Source organism: Chiloscyllium plagiosum, chromosome 12, assembly GCF_004010195.1.
Source record: "Chiloscyllium plagiosum isolate BGI_BamShark_2017 chromosome 12, ASM401019v2, whole genome shotgun sequence".
NCBI classification, from domain to species: domain Eukaryota; kingdom Metazoa; phylum Chordata; class Chondrichthyes; order Orectolobiformes; family Hemiscylliidae; genus Chiloscyllium; species Chiloscyllium plagiosum.
In genome coordinates this window covers 61,238,769-61,259,330 of record NC_057721.1, presented here as the reverse complement: position 1 = coordinate 61,259,330, position 20,562 = coordinate 61,238,769, and the positions used below count along the sequence as shown (strand labels likewise).

General features: G+C 42.4%; 1 protein-coding gene across 3 annotated transcripts in view; it reads left to right on the top strand.

Annotated features, from left to right (window-relative positions):
* Window positions 1-20,562, top strand: part of brwd1 (bromodomain and WD repeat domain containing 1) — a 213,785-nt gene that overhangs the window by 86,950 nt on the left and 106,273 nt on the right. For all 3 annotated transcript variants that reach the window (XR_006313234.1, XM_043701210.1, XM_043701209.1), the window contains exons 19-20: window positions 3,919-4,102; window positions 5,498-5,591. Coding sequence is in view for 2 of the 3 variants with exons in the window: in XM_043701210.1 (XP_043557145.1) it covers window positions 3,919-4,102; window positions 5,498-5,591 (278 nt within the window). In the remaining variant the exon portion in view is untranslated. The remainder of the gene's footprint in view (window positions 1-3,918; window positions 4,103-5,497; window positions 5,592-20,562) is intronic.

Sequence of the window (20,562 nt, the reverse complement as noted above, 5' to 3'; positions counted from 1 at the left end):
TGAATGGACAAGAGCGTGGCAGATGGAAATTAATGTGGAATAGTGTGAGATTGTTCACTTTTGTAGGAAGAGCAGCTCTGTGGAGTATTTTTTAAATTTGAAGAGATTAGAAAGTGCAGATGTACAAAAAGGTCTGGGTGTCTTTATGAATAAATCACTAGACATGAACATGCAGGTACAGCAAACAATTAGGAAGGCTAATTGTATATTAGCTTTTATCACATGAGGATTTTCTTCAGTTGTGTAGAATCTGGGTTTCACTGCATCTAGAGTGTTGTGAGCAGTTTTGGTGATCTTACCTCGGGATATTATTTCCAAGAATTAAAGCAACTAAGGTTCACCACACTTGTTTCCACAATAGTGGAACTGCCCTTTGTGGAAAAATTGGGCAAACTGGGCCTGTAGATCTTTTTTTGAGCTTGAAGATTGAGAGACAGAAGCAGAATTAAGCCATTTGGCCTATCGAGTTTACTCTGCTATTCAATTATGGCAGATTTGTTTCTCAACCTCCATTCTCCTGTCTTCTCCCCATGTTCATTGATCCCCTTACTAATCATGAACCTATCTATCTCTGTTCTATCTCTGTCTTAAATACACTCAATCATTTGCCTCCACTGCCTTCTGTGGCAATGAGTTCTGCAGTTTCACCACCTTTTGGCTGAACAAATTCCTCCTCATCTCCGTTCTAAAGGGTCATCCCTTTATTCTGAGGCTCCCCTCAGTTTCTAGTCTCTCTTAATGGCGAAAACATTTTCTCCATGTAAAAGCTGTCCAGGCTGCTTAGTATTCCATAAATTTCATTCGGATATCCCCTCATCCTCCTCCATTCCCAACAAGTACAGGCCCAGAGTCCTCAACCACCTCTCAAGACAAGTTCTTCATCCGTGAGATCATTCTTGTCAACCTCCTCTGGATCCCTCTAATGCCGACACATTCTTCCTAAGATACAGAGCCCATAATTGCTCAGTATTCCAAATGCGGTCAGACCAGAGCCTTATACAGCTTCAACAGTGTATCTAAACTCTTGACTTCTGATTCTCTCAATCTAATTGAAACGTACCTGTGTCTTTAAATATCCTGTAAGATAGATCTCTGGTCATGGAATCCTACAGTCAGGGATGAGAAATACAAAATGAGGGGGAACCTACTTTGGACTGAAGAGGAGACATGAGTTGTGAATCTCTGGCTTTCTTTAGTTCACAGGAAACTTAATTATTTGAGTATATTTAAAGTCAAGTTTGACACATTTCCAACTTCCAATAATGTAAAGAAATAAGGAGATAGTGTAGAACCTGCTATAGCAAAGATGTTATGAAACCTGAAAGGATTCAGAAAAGATTTGCAAGGATGTTGCTAGGGTTGGTGGGTTGAGCTGTAGGAAAAGGCTGAGTAGGCTGGGGCTGTTTTCCCTGGAGTATTGGAAGCAGAGGGGTGATCTTATAGAGGTTTGTAAAACCATGAGGGGCATAGATAGGATAAATAGACTATCTTTTCCCTTCATCAGGAAGGGCTTTTGCCTGAAATGTTGATTTTCCTGCTCCTCAGATGCTGCCTGACCTGTTGTGCTTTTCCAGCACCACTCTAATCTAGACACTGTTTTCCAGCATCTGCAGTCCTTGTTTTTACCTAGTATCTTTTCCCTGGAGCTGGGGGGAGTCCAAAACTGGAGGACGTAGGTTTAAGGTGAGAGCGGAGAGATTTAAAAGGGACCTGAGGGACAATTTTTCACATAGAGGGGGGAGCATATATTGAATGAGCTGTCATAGGAAGTGGTGGAGGAGGATATAATTACATCATTTAAAAGACATCTGCATGGGTATATGAATAGAAAGGCTTGAGGGGGATATGGGCCAAGTGCTGGCAATTGGGTCTAGATTTAAGATATCTGTTCAGCATTGACCAGTTGAACCAAAGGGTCCGTTTCTGTGCTGTACATGACTATGGCTCTAAGATTGTTATAAAGCCATTGAAGCGGTCATTTGGTCATGATTGTGTAGAACGATGAATGCTTGATGGACTGAATGGCCAGATGCTTCTGCATACCTAGTGAGCCATTGATAGGCACTGAGATAATTTGCTTGATTTTGCAGGAATGACTGAACTGAGCATTAGTTGAGTTTCTTGTTTTGCCTCAGTCAGCATAACTTGACTTCATATAATATTGCAAAACAATCAACATGTTGCCTGCACCAATTGGTAATGTTAAATGAATGTTGACGCATCATTTTCCTCAGTGTGCAACAATTTGCATAGGTTTCTGTTTGAATAAAATACTGTTTTTACAGACCTAGTTATAGATAATTTTCTATTTTGGCCTTGGATCATTTTTTTTCAAAAACACTCTCTCTTTGTTTACTGTAACCTCTGCCAAATGCAGGGAGCCAGAACATCAAGTGTAATCAGTTTTTCATGGGATTAAAATAGGGTTGGGGAAACTCGGCAGGTCTGGCAGAATCTGTAGAGAGAGAAATGGTTAACCTTTTGAATCCACTGACTTTTCTGTCAGAAGAGGCTTAACAAGCTGAACCCACTTCAGGTTCCAGAGACGAGACATTGGACTGAGAAGATGAACCCTGTTTCTCTTTTCACAGATGCTGCCAGAATGGCTGAGTTTTTCCGTCACTTCTTCCGTTTAAGATATCTAGTATACACAGCATTTTGATATTTTTTTTCATATGATTTAGGTGTCTCTGATAGGGACATGGTTTGTTATCTATCCATACTTGTCAACGAACTGAGTGGTATTGTAAGCCATTTCAGAGGGAAATTGAGAGTCAACCACATTGTTTTTGATCTGAAATGATATGTAACCCAGACTAAATAAGGATGGCAAATTTTCTTTCCTTTTCTGAAAGGCTTTTATGATCATCAATAACAATTGTCATGGTCATGATTACTGAAGCGAGATTCTGATTTATTAACCAAGTTTAAATTCTACCAGCTGTCGCTGTGGAATTTGAATCAATGTCCCCAGAAACTTTGCCTGGGCTTCTGAAATACACAGAGAATGCTGGAGAAGCTCAGCAGATCTGCCTGCTAGTGTGGAGAGAAAAACAGTTAAATGTTTAAGTTCAGTAAGATTTCTTCAGAACTGAAAGGGATTGGAAAATAACGTTTTTTATACTATTGAAAGAAGTGGAGGAGGCACAAGGGGAGCAGATGGTATGGAGGTTATGTGTGAAACACAGGTTGCTCTTTCGGGTGAAAGAAATAACCGTAAAATAGCTATAAATTGGTGCAGAAGTCTGAAAATGAAAACGTCACATCAGACTCAAAATATTAACACTATTTCTATGTCCACAAATGCTGCCAGACATGCCGAGCTGCTTCAGCGCTTTCAAGTGTTAATTTTCTCGAGCAACCACACACAGTCTATCCCTAGTGGTCATGCAGTTATTAAAACAAGCTAAGTGCATGAGTTCTGATCAAATATTTTTGACACAAAATGTTAGCTGTTCTTCTCTAAATAGATTTACCTGACCACCTGTGTTTTTATATAATTTTGTTATGTTAGATCTGGTTGCTTATTGTTTCCAGTGTTTGAAGAATATGCTTTTCATTAGCAAATTAATTAGGGCATATGCTCTCTTCCTTGAAAGTCCACCTCTATCTGCAGCTATTTCTCAATCTTTTCTGGTGTTTTTTTTCCCCAATCCTAATTTTCATGGAAAAGGTGCTATGGGCTACACAATGAAACAAGTAATTACTAAAAATAGTAGTTGGATTGCATTATTCAACTTTGAAGTGGCTATTTCTGGATTCTACTTTATGTTCTGATATATTTTCAGCCAACTGAATAGCAAAAAGGCAGATATTGCAAGATTAACCGTATATGTGACACAGTAAACAATCAAAGTTGGATCATTTAAGAGGCTGAAGATTTTTTTTCTTAACTTTAATATTTTGTTCTGCTTGAAGTTTTAAGGATCCCCAGCTCCGATATTTTGTCACCACCAAATGTAGGACTGCGCCGTAGTGGACAGATTGAAGGTGTTCGTCAGATGCATCACAATGCTCCCCGTAGCCAAATAGCCACAGAGGGTGACATCATGGCCTGGAAACGAAGAGTAGTAGTACCTGAAATACAACATTGTGTGAACAGGTATGGTTTAAAGCAAATATCTGAAACTGTTATTAAATATTATTTTCCTCATTTTCTAGTCAAGTGTAATAGTAAGTTGTTCTGTGCCTTGGCAGGAAGAAAAAGTGCCATAAGGGTTTTCTTGTGGTGTCAGTATGACCTGTTCCACTTTCTTTGCTTACATAAACCAGGATGCAATGTATTATCAGAAACATAAGTAGGATTTGCTGGAAAAGCAATTCCTCAGTTCTGAGTAAGGGTCACTCGATCCGAAACGTTAATTCTGATTTCTCTCCACAGATACTCCTGAGCTTTTCCAGCAATTTGTATTTTTGTTTCTGATTTACAGCATCCACAGTTCTTTTGATTTTTATAGTGTATTATTTTCTGTTGCGTGTTTGCTGTGTTTATTATAAGAATAATTTTTGAGCTATGGGTAGTCATCAGCTGTGGACTGAACTAACTTGAGTTGTCGTTTAAAACTGTTAGAGTGTATTGAGAAATGGATTTGAGTCCATCTTCGTATGATAGATTTTATGTTGGATACTCATGGTCATGTAAACTGAATAATGGACTGCCTTTAAAGAGGAAATCATTCAGGGACATCGATATATTCCTTCAAATGGGAAAAGTAGAACAAAAATCTGGAGCTTCCTTTATGATAAAGAAGATAGAAATTAAGATAATGAAGAAGTGTGCTTATGACAAGTGGCCAGTAGAAAATAAAATTGAGAACCAAGAGGAATATAGAAGGTTTAGTGGCAAGGTCCAAAAGCAAATTAAAACTATTTTGAAATTGAGGCAAGACAGGTAGCCAGTATCGAGGTCTCCCAAGGTTGTTATGGCCGAATAAATAGTAAAAGTGTGTTAAAAGAAGTACGGTTAGTTAGAGTCCAGAGAGGTGGTATACACCTGGAGGCAAAAGACATGGTAGAGGTGTTAAATGAATACTTTGCATCTGTTTTCACCAAAGACAGAGATGCTGCTTAAGTCTTAATAACAGTGGAGGACTAGATGGGTTCAAATGTGATGGAGCACGTATTTTGCTGAACGTTTGGTACGAAGTTGACAATGCAAGATTCTGAAGTAAATGAGAGTGGAAATTGTAGATGCACTAGCCACAATCTTTGTCTTTCCTCTTGTAGGAGGTACCAAAAGATTGGAATATTGATTTTTTTTTTGTGTGCCTCATTTCCTGGAATGCAGTCTCAAGTTCCTCATTGGTTTTAACTGATTTTGGGGTATTATATAATTGTCTATGGTGGTGCATAAATGCAATATTTTGTTTTGCAGTGTCACTCTTGCTTTGACGTTCTCGCTCTCATCCTACCTTTGCATTATGATGAAGTTGTTATGGAATTTTCCTTTATTTTTACTGATGCAGATCATGGTTTTTTTTTGTTCCTTTTTACTCAGGATGCAGGAAGATTTTAGGATTGCGAAAAGTGAAGAGGAAATTGCCTTATATACAAGGGAGAAGAAAAGACGACCAGTGCACTCTGCACAAAGGGTGAGTGATTTCACTGGAGTGCTGCTTATTTATGCTGAGTTTTATTTATTTGCTCCCGGGACCCATCACTTGATCCTATGGAGTGCTCACCACCTATGTGCTGACAGAGTTAAACAGCATTTAATCATTTTCAAGTTCTTTCATGGTTTCGTTTTTCCCTATCTCTAATCTGCTCCAGACCTAAAACTGTCGGTATGGCTTGTAATTTTGACATGGTTAGCATCCTTGACTTTTCTTTCATACATGCATTCAGTTGTATGGCACTCAAGAAAGATAGAAAGCTAGGCAATTTAGCATGACCAGTTCAACTGACCTGCACATTTTTGGATTATGGGAGGAAACCAGAGTACCTAGAGGAAACCCACGCAGACACGGGGAGAATGTGCAAAATCCACACAGTCACCCGAGGCAAGCTGAACCCAGCTCCCACACTTCTACCCTCATCCATTCCCCTCCGATAACAATGATAGGGCTCCCCCTATCCTCACTTACCACCCCACCAGCCTCTGCATATATAGGATTATAAACTGACATCTCTGGCATCTCCAAGAGGATGCCACAACCAGACACATGTCTCTCTCCTCCTATCTTCTTCACACACCACCACTACCCCCTCCCCAGCAGCAATCCTCAGGATCTGTTCCTTCTGGGTCACTCTAGTATATTCCCCCTAATACCACCTCAATACCCGTGGGTGGCACAGTGGTTAGCACTGCTGCCTCTCAGCGCCAGAAACTCGGGTTCAATTCCTGCCTCAGGCAACTGTCTGTGTGGAATTTGTACGTTCTCCCCCTGTCCGCGTGAGTTTCCTCCGGGTGCTCCGGTTTCCTCCACAGTCCAAAAATGTGCAGGTTAGGTGAATTGGCCATGCTAAATTGCCTGTAGTGTTAGGTGAAGGAGATGTAAGGGAATGGGTCTGGGTGGGTTGCTCTTCGGAGGGTCGATGTGGACTTGTTGGGCCAAAGGGCCTGTTTCCACACTGTAAGTAATCTAATCAATACCATCTCACACCCCCACAGCAGCATCCTATGCAGTTGTAGAAGATATAACACATGGCTGTTTACCTCTCCCTCCTCAGGAAGTTTCAGGCATACCTTCTAGTTGAAGCAGTGATTTACCTGTACTTAATTCAATCTAGTCTACACTATTCGCTGTTCACAGTATGGTCTTATTTACATTGGGGAAATTAAGCACTGACTGGGTGACTGCTTTGCAAAGTGATAATGTTCTGTCTGCAAAAATGACCCTGATCTTCCAATTGCCTGCCACTTCACACCACCGTATCCGATGCCAACATTTCTGTTACAGACTTTCTGCAGTGGTCGAGTGAGCCTCAGCGAAGGTTTGAAAAACAGCATCTCATTTTCTGCTTGAGGATCCTGCGGCTTCTTGGGCTCCACATCAAGATCACTAACTTGAAAGCCCGATTCCATCCTTCCATGTTTTCTTTACCCATCCCATACCTAGTCCTATTATAACATCGCACAGTCACCCATTCTCATTTACTTCTAGGTCAATTCTCCTTTTATGTAGATTGCTTTCAGTAGCTCACCCGTTCTCTCCTACTCTTAGCTTGTACGAATCACTTGGCTTTTCTTAGTTGATGTAATCTATAGGATTACTTGTTGTAGGACAAAATACAGAGGAACCTCGATTATCCAAACGAGATGGGCGGGCACTGTTTCGTTCGGATTGTTGATTATTCGGTTAATTGATACAATGCCTCTCCTCTGGGACTCGGAGTTTACTGAAGTTTGCTTTTTCCTCGCTTTGCCTGCCTTGCTCCCTCTCTGTTTCAGGGTTTGTTTCTGAGCAGACACACACTTGTGTGTAAGGGATCTCCAGCATTGCTAAAGCCTTCCTGCCCCCACGCACCCCCCACCCACCCCTGCCCCCTAATCAGTACAATGGGACTGACACAGCTCCCCATTCAGGAGACGAGGCAGCAACACACCACACGTGAGCCCCTGCCCTGCGCCCCCACCTCCGCCCCTGTGCTCACTCTGGCCACCACCCCCTACCCCTGTGGCAGCCAGACTGGACACCAACAGTATGACTGCTGCCTTTGGGCAGCACGTGCACACAGACAGACACACATACCTTACTGCAACTTTTTGTCAAGTTCCACCGTTGCCCTGTACAGGACAATGTTAGATTATCTGGGGAAGGAGAGTTCAGGGTACACCCTAATGTAGAATTCCAGGGCAAGTATGGTAAGATAACAGGCGGGCAGTCAGTCATTTGGAGACGGTGCCGAGGTTCCCATCGAAGTGCAGGACTGTTCTCGGCAGCATTTCATTAAGCCAATTTCGTTTTTAACCATAGTAAACAAAAGGCACGATCAGTGTTGGAAAAGCCTCTTTGATGTAATGTTTCTATCGGTACTGCAAGATCTCCTTCGGATAATCGGATAATCGAGGTACCTCTATATACAAAAAGAAATATTGGATGTTTGTAGCTGAGGGATATGGATGATTTTAATCTATGTAAGAAGTAGTGAAACCTGATTGGCAGTCATAGCGTGAGTGAGTAGTTTGTAAAAAGCTTTCAAGAGCTTTTTGGTGCAGCATTTTGGGTAAAGAGATCAATGGAAAAGTAGTGCTAGCCATGTAAATAGCTATTTCAGAATACACAGAATAAGTATATTCCTACTATAAAGAAATATTCCAAGAAGAGGACTCGCCATCTGGTTAACGAGAGATTTAAGAAAGTAATAAACTCGTGGGAAAAGCATTTCATTGTACAAAGATCTGCACACAATTCAAGAACTGCACACAATTCAAGCAAATAGTTAACATTTGAGTCTGCTGTGACTTCAGAACATGGAGTAGATATGGCAGTGCTAATTTTTTAAGTTCACAAAGTACTGGGAATGTTGCGACAGATTGGGAAAATAGCAAATACAGAGGAACTTCGATTGTCTGGCCTTCGACTATCTGAACTTCAGATTATCTCAATAAAATTGCAAGGTCCCGATGCATGGCTAAACTATGTTATCCAGCATTCGATTACCAAACGAAAGTCCCCGTCCATGGCCTTCGGATAATAGATGTTCCTCTGTATAACCCTGCTGTTCATGCAGGATGGAAGCAGAAATCAAGAAACTATTGGCCAGTAAGCTTGATTTCTGTCGTCAGGATGAATCAACGATTAAGGAGTTTATTTCTATGCGCTTTCACAAACTCATTTTAATTAGGAGTCAGCCTGGTTTTGTGAAAGGGAAATACTTTTAACCAATTTTTTGGCGTTGTTTGAAGAAGCAATATTCACTGTGGATAAAGGGGAGTCTGTTTACATTGGAGGATTTCCAAACAGCATTCAAAAGGTGTCACATTAAAGGTTATTGTGAAAAGTAGGAGCTCATGACATTGGGAGTAATATGCTCGCGTGGCTCCAAGATTGGCTGGCCAGTGAAAAGCAGCGTACGTAAATGCGTCTGTTTCTGAGTGGAAGAATGTGATGAGTGGGTTCAACAGGGCTGTGTGCTGCAGGTTTCAAGTTTTTACAATATACATCAGTGACTAGATGAGGGGAACGAAAACATGGTATCTAAATTTGCAGATGACACAAAAATGGGTATGAAAGTAAGCTAACGTAAAAGACTCTGGGAGGTTGCAGATGGATATCAATAGGCTGAGTTAATGGACAAAAGATGGCAGATAGAGTGGGGAAATGGAAAGTTGTTCACGTTGTCATGAATAAAATGGTACAATGTAAGCTGCTTATGGACAAATAAATAGACAAGTTTCCAAAAAATAGATTTGGTTTGTGGTGAGCGTGGACTTTACTAAAGTAACGCAGGATCTAGCCAAGGTAGACTGGGAACAGCTACGAGTGGGGAAATCTATAAAAGAGCAGTGCAGTGTGTTCAAAAAGGAAATAGGGAGGGTACAAGACTAGCATGGTCCCTCTAGGATGATAGGCAATAGTAACAAGCTCAGAGAACCATGGAAAAACCAGAGATATTTGGGATAGGATAAGGAAAATCGAGGCTTTTAGCACATACAAGAGGAACAAATTAGCAGAGACTTTCGTGCAGGCTGGAACTTAAGAAAGCAATTAGAAAAGCAAAGAGCAGATACAAAGAAGCTCTGGCTGGTAAAAGTTGGGAAAATTCTTTAAATATATCAATGGGAGGAGGATAACCAGGGAAAGAGGAGGGACCAAAGGAGCGGTCTGTAGGTGCAGCTGAGGACATTGATAGAGTGTTGAACCAATACATTACATCCACCTCCTCCCATTGTGGAAGTGAATTTGAGGTTAGTGCAGTTGATGTAGTTCATGTGAATTTCAGCAAAGTCTTTGACAAGGCTTGTCAAGAAGCCAAATACACATGGGATATGGGTAATTTGATAAAGTGGATTCAAAATTGATTTAGTTGTAGGATTCAGAAGGTGATGATCGAAGGCTGCTTTAGTGACTGGAATACCAAAGGGATCTTGCTGGGTCCTCGATCGTTTACTGTCTATTTAAATGACATTGGCGGCTGTTGGTGGGGAGTATGGATTATTAAGTTTGAGAATGACACAAAGATTGGTCAGGTGGTTAACAATGAGGTTGAGTGTCTTAGGATACAAGAAGATCTAAATGGGATTGTCAAATGGGCAGGTATGTGGCAGATGGAATTTAGCCCTGAAAAAATGTGAAGCGATACAGTTTGGAAGGGGTAATTTGACAAAAGCATTCAATGAATGACATGACACTGGGAAGTTCTTTGGAACAAAGGGACCTTGGCATGCTTGTCTATAGATCTCTGAAGGCAGACAGGCATGTTAGTTTAAAAAAAGGCAAATAGAGCACTTGCCTTTATCAATCAAGGCATAGATTACAAAAACAGGGAGGTCATGTTGGAGTTATGTATAACTTTCGTGAGACCACAGCTAGAGTACTGTGTGCAATTCTGATTGCCACATTACAGGAATAATGTGTTTGCACCAAAGCGGGTGCAGGGATTCACCAGGATGATGCCTTGGTTGGAAATTTTAAGTTATGAGGAAAGGTTTGAATAGGCTTGGGTTGTTTTCATTGAAGCGGAGAAGATTAAGGGGTGATCTGATTGAGGATTTTGGACAGTGGATAAGGAACAGCTGTTCCCTTTAGTTGAAGGGTCAGTACAGAAGTACAGAGGGTCAGCACAAAAAGGTACGGAAGCCTGAACACGTGCACCAGCCAGTTTCGAAACGGTTTCCACCCTACTGTTGTTAGAATACTGATTGGACTCTCAAACTCTTAGCATTTGCCTATACCTGTGTTTTTGTTTTGTCGCTGTTTACCTACTATTTACTTATCTGTGCTATTGAACTATGTGATTTGCCTGTATTGCTCGAAAACAAAGCTTTTCACTGTGCCTCTGTACACGTGACAATAAATTCAATTCAATTCAGTCTCAAGGGGATATAGGCTCAAGGTGAGGTTTAGGTAGAGTGAAAGCAAAAGCCTTTATAGCCAGGTCTGGAATTTGCTGCCTGGCAGGACGGTAGAGGTTTAAAAAAAAACCTGGATGAGCACTTGGCAAGTCGTAAATTCAAGGCTATGGGCAAAGTGCTGTTAAATGTGATTAGTTTCTTACATGTCTGTGCAGACTTGGGCTGAAGGACCTCTTCTGCACTGTATGATTCTAATAATGGAAAATCAGAGTTTACTTAAACTGAGAAGGACTACAGTATTCTGAGGGGCATAAGGATCTAGGTGTTCTTGTGCTTGAGCCACAAAATGTTGGCATGTTGGTACAGTAATTAATTAAGGAGGCGAGTGGAGTGATCTCCCGTATACTGAAAGGAACTGAACATAAAAGTAAAGCTTTTATGCTGCAGTTGTAAAGGCATTGCTGAGATAACATCTCGAATACGGTGTGATTTTGAGCTCCTTATTTAAGGGAGGCAGTTCACATGAGATTTACTAGCTAATCGGATTGAGCAGTTTGTTTCATGAGGAAAGGTTGGACAGACTAGGCTTATTTTCTCTGGAATTTAGAAGAGTAAAGTGTAGGTGATTGAAGCGTATAAGTGGTCTTGATGAGGTAAACATGATTAGGACATTTCCTCTTGTGTTGAGTGTGTGGTACTGGAAAAGCGCAGCAGGTCAGGCAGCATCTGAGCAGCAGGCGAATCAAAGTTTCAAGGGCTCTTGCCCAAAACATCGGTTTTCCTGCTGCTCGGATGCTGCCTGACCTGCTGTGCTTTTCCAGCACCCAACACTCGACTTTGATCTCAAGATCTGTAGTCCTCACTTTCTCCTATGTTTCCTCTTGTGGTTGTTTCTAGAGCAAAGGTCACTGTTTTAAAATTAATGGTCGCTCTTTTAGGAAAGAGATGAAAATTTTTTGACACGTAACTTTTGGAACACTATCTCAGAAGGTGGTGGATTTGGTGTCATTGAATATTTTTAAGGCAAAAGTGGATAGATTCTTGAAGGGTAATTGGATTGAAAGTGTTAACTCTGCTTTCTCTCCACAGATGCTGCAGACGTCCCAAGTTGCATCAGAAATTTGTTTTTTATTTTGGATAGATTCTTGATAGGCAACAAAATTCAAAGTTATTGGGAATAGGTGGGAATGTGGAATTCAAAATACAAACACATCAGCCACACATTAGAATGGTGGAGCAGTGTTGAGGGCTGAATGGCCTACTCGTGCAAATTTTATGTTTGTACAGTTGCGGCATTAGTCAGTGTGTTCACCTGCCAAACCGCTAAGCTCTGGAATTCCATCTCCCTCTCTCATTCTGTTCTCTGAATATGGGCCTTTAAACCTACTTTTTATCTCAGCTAAAGGCTGCCCCATCTATCCCACCACCTCATGTAATTCTGATGTGGGGTGCCAGTTTTGGACTGGGGTAGACAAAGTCACAAGTCACATGACACCAGGTTATAATCCAACAGGTTTATTTGAAATCACAAGCTTTTGGAGTGCAGCCCTTTCATCAGATGAAGTGAGAGAGAAAAGCATGAAGACACAGTTTAAGGGTAGAGAGATCAAATGATTATATAACTGGTATGTGTGGAGTGTTGAATAATAAATCTCTCCGAGTGTCAGACGGTGTAAGTAAAGTGTCAACAGTTGAGTAACAAGCGAAGGGATTATTTATAATCCAATTAAATGAGGTAGAGAGATAATTACAAAACAATGTGGTTCTAGAGACAAGCTAAATGACAGGAATAACATGATAGGTATAAGAGTCAAATGCTGAGGATCCAACTGTACTTGCTACCATCAAGCCAATTGTGTCCAAAACTGCAAAAATTAATTAAGGTAGAGAGATCATTACAATTTATTAAGATGATGGTGTCAAAAGAGGACAGTAGGAAGATTTCACAGAACAGTATGATGGGGTCACATATAGCGCGACATGAACCCAAGATCACAGTTCAGGCTGTCATTTTCGGTAGGAACTTGACTATCAGTTTCTGCTTGGTTATTCTGCGTTGCTGTGTATCTCAAAGTTTGCCTTGGAGGATGCTTACCCACAGATCGGAGGCTGAATGGCCTTGACCGCTGAATGTTCTCTGACTGGAATGAAACATTCTTGTCTAAGGATTGTTGCGTGGGTGTCATACAGTGCTACAGCATGGAGACAGGCCCTTCAGACCAAACTGGTCCATGTTGATCAAAATGTCCATCTACGCTAACCCCATTTCCCTGCATTTGGCCCATATCCTTCTGAAGCTTTCCTATTCATGAATTTATCCAAATACCTTTTAAACGTTAATGTACTCACCTTAACCACTTCTGCTGGTAGCTCATTCCATGTGTGTAGCATCCTCTGTGTTTAAAAAAAAAAGTTGCCGGCAGGTTCCCTTTTATTCTTTCCCGACTAACCTTAACCTAATGCCCTCTAGTCCTTTTTTCCTCACACTGGAAAAAAAGACTGTGTGTTCACCCTATCCATGCCTCGCCTGATCTTATGCAGTTCTATAAGATTCCCCCCCTCGTTCTTCTACGTTGTAAAGAAAAAAGTCTTAGCTCCTCCAGCTCCCAATAACTCAATCTGTTGAGACCTGACAATATCCTTGTAAATTTCTTTTGCAGTTTAATAACATCCTTCCAATGACAAGATGACCAAAACTGAACACAGTACTCCAAGTACGGTCTCACCAGCTGCAACATAACTTCACAACTTCTATACTTGGTGCCCTGATTGATGAAGGCAAGTGTGCCAAAAGCTGTCTTCACTGCCCTATCAATCTGTGACTCCACTTTCAGACAACCGTGCACCTGAAGTCCAAGGTCCCTCTGTTCCACTACACTCCTTAAAGCCCTACCATTCATCATGAAACTCATACCTTGATTTGACTTTCCAAAATGCAAAATCTCACATTTATCTATATTAAACTCCATTTGCCATTTCCCAGCCTACTTCCCAGTTGATCAAGGTCCTGCTGCACTTTCTGATAATCTTCCTCACTGTCCACATTATTGCCTATTTTAGTGGCATCTACAACTTTACTAATCATGCCTTGTACATTCTCATCCAAGTCATTGATATACAGAGGAACATTGATTATCCAAAGGACATGGGCGGGGAGTATTTCGTTTGGTTAATTGAATTCCGGATAATCAAATGTCTGATAACATAGTTTAGCTGAGCATCGGGACCTTGTGATCTTGCCAGATAATCAAATGCTGGATAATCGAGGCTCCTCTGCAGATAACAAACAGCGATGGGCCCAGCACTGACCTCTGAGGCACTCTAGTCATAGGCTTCCAGCCTGACAAGCATCTTTCCACTATTACCCTCTGCTTCCTACCATCAAGTCAAATCTAACCTTCCAGAGCAGCCAACCACGTAGAAACTTATCAAAGGCCTTACTGAAATCCATATAGACTATGTCTACCGTCCTGCCCTCGTCAACCTTCCTGGTCACTTCATCAAAGAACTTTAACAAATTTGTGAAGCATGATCTCCCATGCACAAAGCTGTGCTGACTGCTCCTAATCAAACCTTGTCTTTCCAAATGCATGTATATCTTAGCATCTTCCCAAATAACTTACCTACCACAGATGTTAGACTTATTGATCTACAGTTCTCAAGTTTTTCTTTTGCAGCCCTTTTTGATTAAAGACAGAACATTCACTACCCTCCAGTTTTCTGGGACCTCACCTGTGGCAAATGCAAAAATATCAGCCAGGGCCCCTGCAATTTCTTCTCCAGCCTCTTGCAGTGTTCTTGGATATATCTGGTTGGGACCAGGAGATGTTAATAGGATCCCTACAGTATGGGAGCAGACCCTTCAGCCCAACAAGTCCACATCGATCCTCCAAAGAGTATCGCACCCAAATCTATTCCCCATTACTCTACATTTACCTCTAACTAATGCACCTAACCTACGCATTCCTGAACACAGTGGGCAATTTAGCATGGCCAGTTCACCTAATCTGCATATCTTTCGATTGTGGGAGGAAACCGGAGCATCCGAAGGTTGAAATTTATCCACCTTCATACATTCCCATACATCCGTCACCACTTATACTGTGATATGACTACTAATTTCAAGTTTCCAAGTCTTTGTCTTTCTCCACGGTAAACACAGGAGAAATATTCATTGAGGACCTCATCCATCTCCTGTGGTTTTATATGTACATGTCCACTTTGATCCTTGAAGAGTCCTATTCTCTCTCTTCTTTGGATTCACCCTAATCTTCTCAGCCAATGCTATCTCATGCCCTGTTTTTGCACTCCTGACTTCTTCCTCCAGTAAACTCCTGTATCCTCTATATTTGTCCAGGGATTCGCATGATCCCAGCTACCTCTACCTGAGCCATGCTTCCTTCCTTCTGTTAAAGCCTCAATATCTCCTGTCATCCAGGGTTCCCTATTCCTGCCAACCTTGCCCTTCACCCACACAGGAACATATAGACCTTGAATTCTAGCTATCTCACTTTTAAAGGCCTCCCACATTTTCAGCAAACAAATGACTCCAGTCAACCCTGCAAGTTCCTGTCTAATTCCATCAAAATTAGCCTTGGCCCAATTTAGAACTTGAACCTATGGACCAGTTTTGTCCCCCTCCATAACTATGTTCACTGGTCCCAAAGTGCTCCCCCATTGTCACCTCTGTCACTTGTCCTGCCCTATTTCCCAAGTGGGCGGCACGGTGGCACAGTGGTTAGCACTGCTGCCTCACAGCGCCAGAGACCCGGGTTCAATTCCCGTCTCAGGCGACTGACTGTGTGGAGTTTGCACGTTCTCCCCGTGTCTGCGTGGGTTTCCTCCGGGTGCTCCGGTTTCCTCCCACAGTCCAAAGATGTGCAGGTCAGGTGAATTGGCCATGCTAAATTGCCCGTAGTGTTAGGTAAGGAGTACGTGTAGGGGTATGGGTGGATTGCGCTTCGGCGGGGCAGTGTGGACTTGTTTCCACACTGTAAGTAATCTAATCTAATCTAAAGTAAATCACATTTTGCCCCTTCTTGAGTAGGACGGTTGCGCTTCGGCGGGGCAGTGTGGACTTGTTGGGCCGAAGGGCCTGTTTCCACACTGTAATCTAATCTAATCTAAAGTAAATCACATTTTGCCCCTTCTTGAGTAGGACCCTCTATATACTGCTTGAGAAACCTTTACTGAATGTACTTAACAAATTCCACCCCATCTAAGCTCTTAACGCTATGGCAGTCCTGGTCTATGTTAGGAAAATTAAAATCCCCTACTTTGAGAGCCGTATTGCTCCTACAAGTCTCCCCAGTGTCACTGTTCCTCTCATTCCTGTTGACTATTTGGTGGCTCATAGTACAACACCAATAATATCATTATCCCCTCCTTACTACTTCACTCCACTCAAAGCCTCACTGGATGTTTCTTCAGTTATTTCATCTCTGATTACTGCTGTGATACTGGCCTTAATCAAAAATGCAACTCCCCCTCCTCTCTTTCCACCACTTCTGTCCCGCCTAAAGTACCTGTACCCTGGCACATTAAGCTGCCAGTCATGTCCCTCCCTTAGCCAGGTTTCTGTAATAGCTATAACATCTCAGCCCCACGTACCTAATCATGCCTAGAGTTCATTGGCCTTACGTGTCAGCCCTCTTGTATTGAAACAGATGCAGTTTAAACCAGCAGGCATTCCTTGCTCCCTGTTATGCTCCAGCCGGAACTTTCTCTTCACTTTACTATTTCTGATTACAGTACCTCCTTCCAACCCCTCACTTACCTCCCTGATATTGAGGATCCCACCTCCTTGCCAATCTAGTTTAAACCCTCCCTTGTGGAACTTGCAAACCTGACCGCCATGATATTGGTTCCCCCCACCCCCAGTTTAGATGCAACCCATCCCTCTTGAACAGCTCACCTCTGCCCCAGAAAAGACCAATGATCTAAAAATTTAAATCTCTGCTCTCTGCACCAATTCTTTAATCCCGCATTCATCTGCCATATCTTCCTCCTCTTACCCTCACGAGCATGTGGCGCTGGAAGTAATCCAGAGATTATCACCAACAAGGTCCTGGATTTTAATTATTTTCCTATCTGTCTATAATCACTCCACAGGACCTCATCCCTATTTCTATCTATGTCATTTAAGCCAATGTGCACAATGATTTCTGGCTGCACACCCTCCCCCTTGAGAACATTCTGGAACCTGGCACCCGGGAGGAAACACACCATCCTGGATTCCTGTTCGTGGCCCCAGAATCTCCTGTGTGTGCCCCTAACTATCAAGTCTCTTATCACTAAGGTCCTGTTTACCTTTGCCTTTTCTCGCTATGCCCCAGAGCCGGGCATAGTGCCACTGACCTGTCTACTGCTGCTTTGCTCTGAATGGTCATCCGCTGCCCCCGCATCCAAGAATATCCAAAATGGTACACTTGTTTTTGAGGGGAATGGCCACGGGGATTCCTGTGCCCACTGCCTACTCCCTTTGCCTTTTGGTCTGACCATCTCACTAAAACTGTGATTTATGAAGCACTCAGCATCTCGGATGTCGCTCATGCTCTAGCTCAGCTCCTCATATGGTCTCCCTGCAGCTGGGTGCACTTCCCACAGGTTTCGTCATCAGGGGTGATGAAAGTCTCCCTGAGCTCCCATATCCTGCAGGAGGATGTGTCCATTCGTCCATTATCATAGCTTGTGCATAGTCTTGCCAATATACTATGCCTCAGGGCGACTTTGTCTGCAGTCTATGTGATAGACAACATTGGCTGAGTTGCTTGAGCATCTGCCATATATATGTTGGCAATCTGACATGTCTTGCAGCGGTTGCTATTGCAGGGTTTTATGGTGTTGTGGTCGATGTAGTCCTGAAGGATAGGTAGTTTGCTGTGAACAATGGTCTATTTAAGATTTGGCAGTTGTTTGAAGGCGAGAAGTAGAGGCATAGAGATGGTCTTGGCGAGATGCATGTTGTTGTCGATGACCTGTTGAAGGCTGCAAAGATCATCGTGTAGTCTCTCTACTCCGGGGAAGCGCTGACGTTGTACCCTGTGCCTGTCTTCTGAGGAGGTTGTTGGGGTTTTTCCACTGTGGCATGTCGGAACTAGCGATTGATGAGTTGAGTATCGTATCCCATTCTTATGAGGGCATCCTTCAAAATCTGTAGGTGTCCATCACATTGTCCGTCACTTTACTCTCACCATCGAACACTTTTTGTCACCTGCAGAGACATTATTTGACGCTCCACTTAAATCAGTTGTATGATCTTTTGATCTCTCTGCTGAGAAATTGTGTGTGATTTCTCTCATTTCACCTGACGAAGGGGCTGTGCTCCTAAAGCTTGTGATTTCATTAAACCAGTTGTGCTATAACCTAGTGTCATGTGACTTCTGACGCCAGTAACTCAACTACTTTTGCTTCCTAAAGATTCTGTAAAGGGATTTCATGTTTAAAATTTTTGTCATTTATTAGGATTGAACTTCAATATTGCTGAATGAACAGCAGTTTTGTTGAGGCTGTTAGTCGTGATGACATATGCAAGATTATTAATGTACAGAGAATGATATTTTATACAGAAGAAGAGTATATGGGCGGCACGGTGGCACAGTGGTTAGCACTGCTGCCTCACAGCGTCTGAGACCTGGGTTCAATTCCCGCCTCAGGCGACTGACTGTGTGGAGTTTGCACATTCTCCCCGTGTCTGCGTGGGTTTCCTCCGGGTGCTCCGGTTTCCTCCCACAGTCCAAAGATGTGCAGGTCAGGTGAATTGGCCATGCTAAATTGCCCATAGTGTTAGGTAAGGGGTAAATGTAGGGCTATGGGTGGGTTGAGCTTTGGCTGGTCGGTGTGGACTTGTTGGGCCGAAGGGCCTGTTTCCACACTGTAATGTAATCTAATCTAATCTATATTGATTGGTTGGTTGGCAAGTGTGCAGGCTGGTTAACTTTGGTCATGACGTTGCCCTAGAAAGTGGTTAGAGCATTTTAAGATGTTGAAATACAGCACATAGTCATAAAGTTCAAAACCATCTTTGGAGCACGGTGGCATGGTGGTTAGCACTGCTGTCTCATAGCACCAGGGACCCGGGTTCGATTCCCGCCTTGGGCGACTGTCTGTGTGGAGTTTGCACATTCTACCTGTGTCTGCGTGGGTTTCCTCCGGGTGCTCCGGTTTCTTCCCATAATCCAAAGATGTGCAGATCAGGTGAATTGGCCATGCTAAATTGCCCATAGTGTTAGATGTATTAGTCAGGGGTAAATACAGGTAGGGAAATGGGTCTGGGTGGATTACTCTTTGGAGGGTCATTGTGGACTTGCTGGGCTGAAGGGCCTGTTTCCATACTGTAGGGAATCAAATCTAATCTGGTGAAATAATGTCCACCTCGATCTGATCATTTCTTGTTTCACAATGCACAGACTCTCATACAGGCCTATGGCCCAGTGTACCTCTGATTATCTTGGAAAAATGAGGTATCTCAAAAAAACTGAGAAACCGATGATGCTAATGATTTTGTTCTGCTATTATGCAGTAGCAATATGAATGATGTTTTTGCCACTAACAGTATATTACTGTCAAGACAGTACAATATTCTGTTTATCATGCAATGAGTAATGTAGTATATAAATTTCAGTGCAAGTCTGATGCTAGCTATGTTGGCCCTACATCCCAAAACATTTTACTTCAGCTGGTTGCAAGAGGATACATAGTTGTATACCCAATCAGCCTATGCTTACAAAACTCAGAACATGTTCTCCAACATTAGATGTGATTCTGAGATTGGGCAGGGTTTGCTAAATACCTCCAAATGTACTAAGAATTATGTTGACAACTAATTTAGGATTGTTGGTCTGGCTTGCATTATGATATCCTTGCACATTGTTGAAGCTACATATGTTAATACATACAGCCCTGTTCTTTGCAGGCAGAAATAACATATATACATGTTGTACCTGTTTCAACTTAACAATATCGCCATTTTCAATTCATTCCTCCGAGCAGTGCCTTAACTCATTTTCCGCCTAGGAACCCTCCAACCACACGGGATGAATGTAGATTTCTCCAGCTTCCTCATTTCCTCTCCCCCCCCTTATCTCAGCCCGCTTGGCACACCAGCCTCATTCCTGAAGAAGGCTTATGCCCGAAATGTCGATCCTCCTGCTCCTCGGATGCTGCCTGGCCTGCTGCGCTTTTCAAGCACCACACTTTTCAACTCTGGTCTCCAGCATCTGCAGTCCTCACTTTCTCCTTAACTAAACAGTCAACCTGCCTGCTTTAAATTTAAGCCAAGGTTGGTATTTAGCTGTCAGTCATCATATAAGTGGTGCATTATTCATGGCAATGCCTTTACTAATGAAAGCTCCATTGCCAAGCAATCAGTGCACTCTTTATACTGTATGAAATGCAGTTCTCCTTCAAATTTGTGTTCTTGCAAATGTCCTCATGAATCCAAGATGAAAAGCTTAACAAAATGTATCTTTGTGTTAAAATCTCTGTCAACGTGTTTTTCAGAAAATACTCTGATGTCTTTGTTGCAGTTGAAGTGGCTCACCACCTGCTTGCTTGTAGTGACCACCATCTGTCAGTTTCACCCATCTACCCATCTTTCTCCCTCT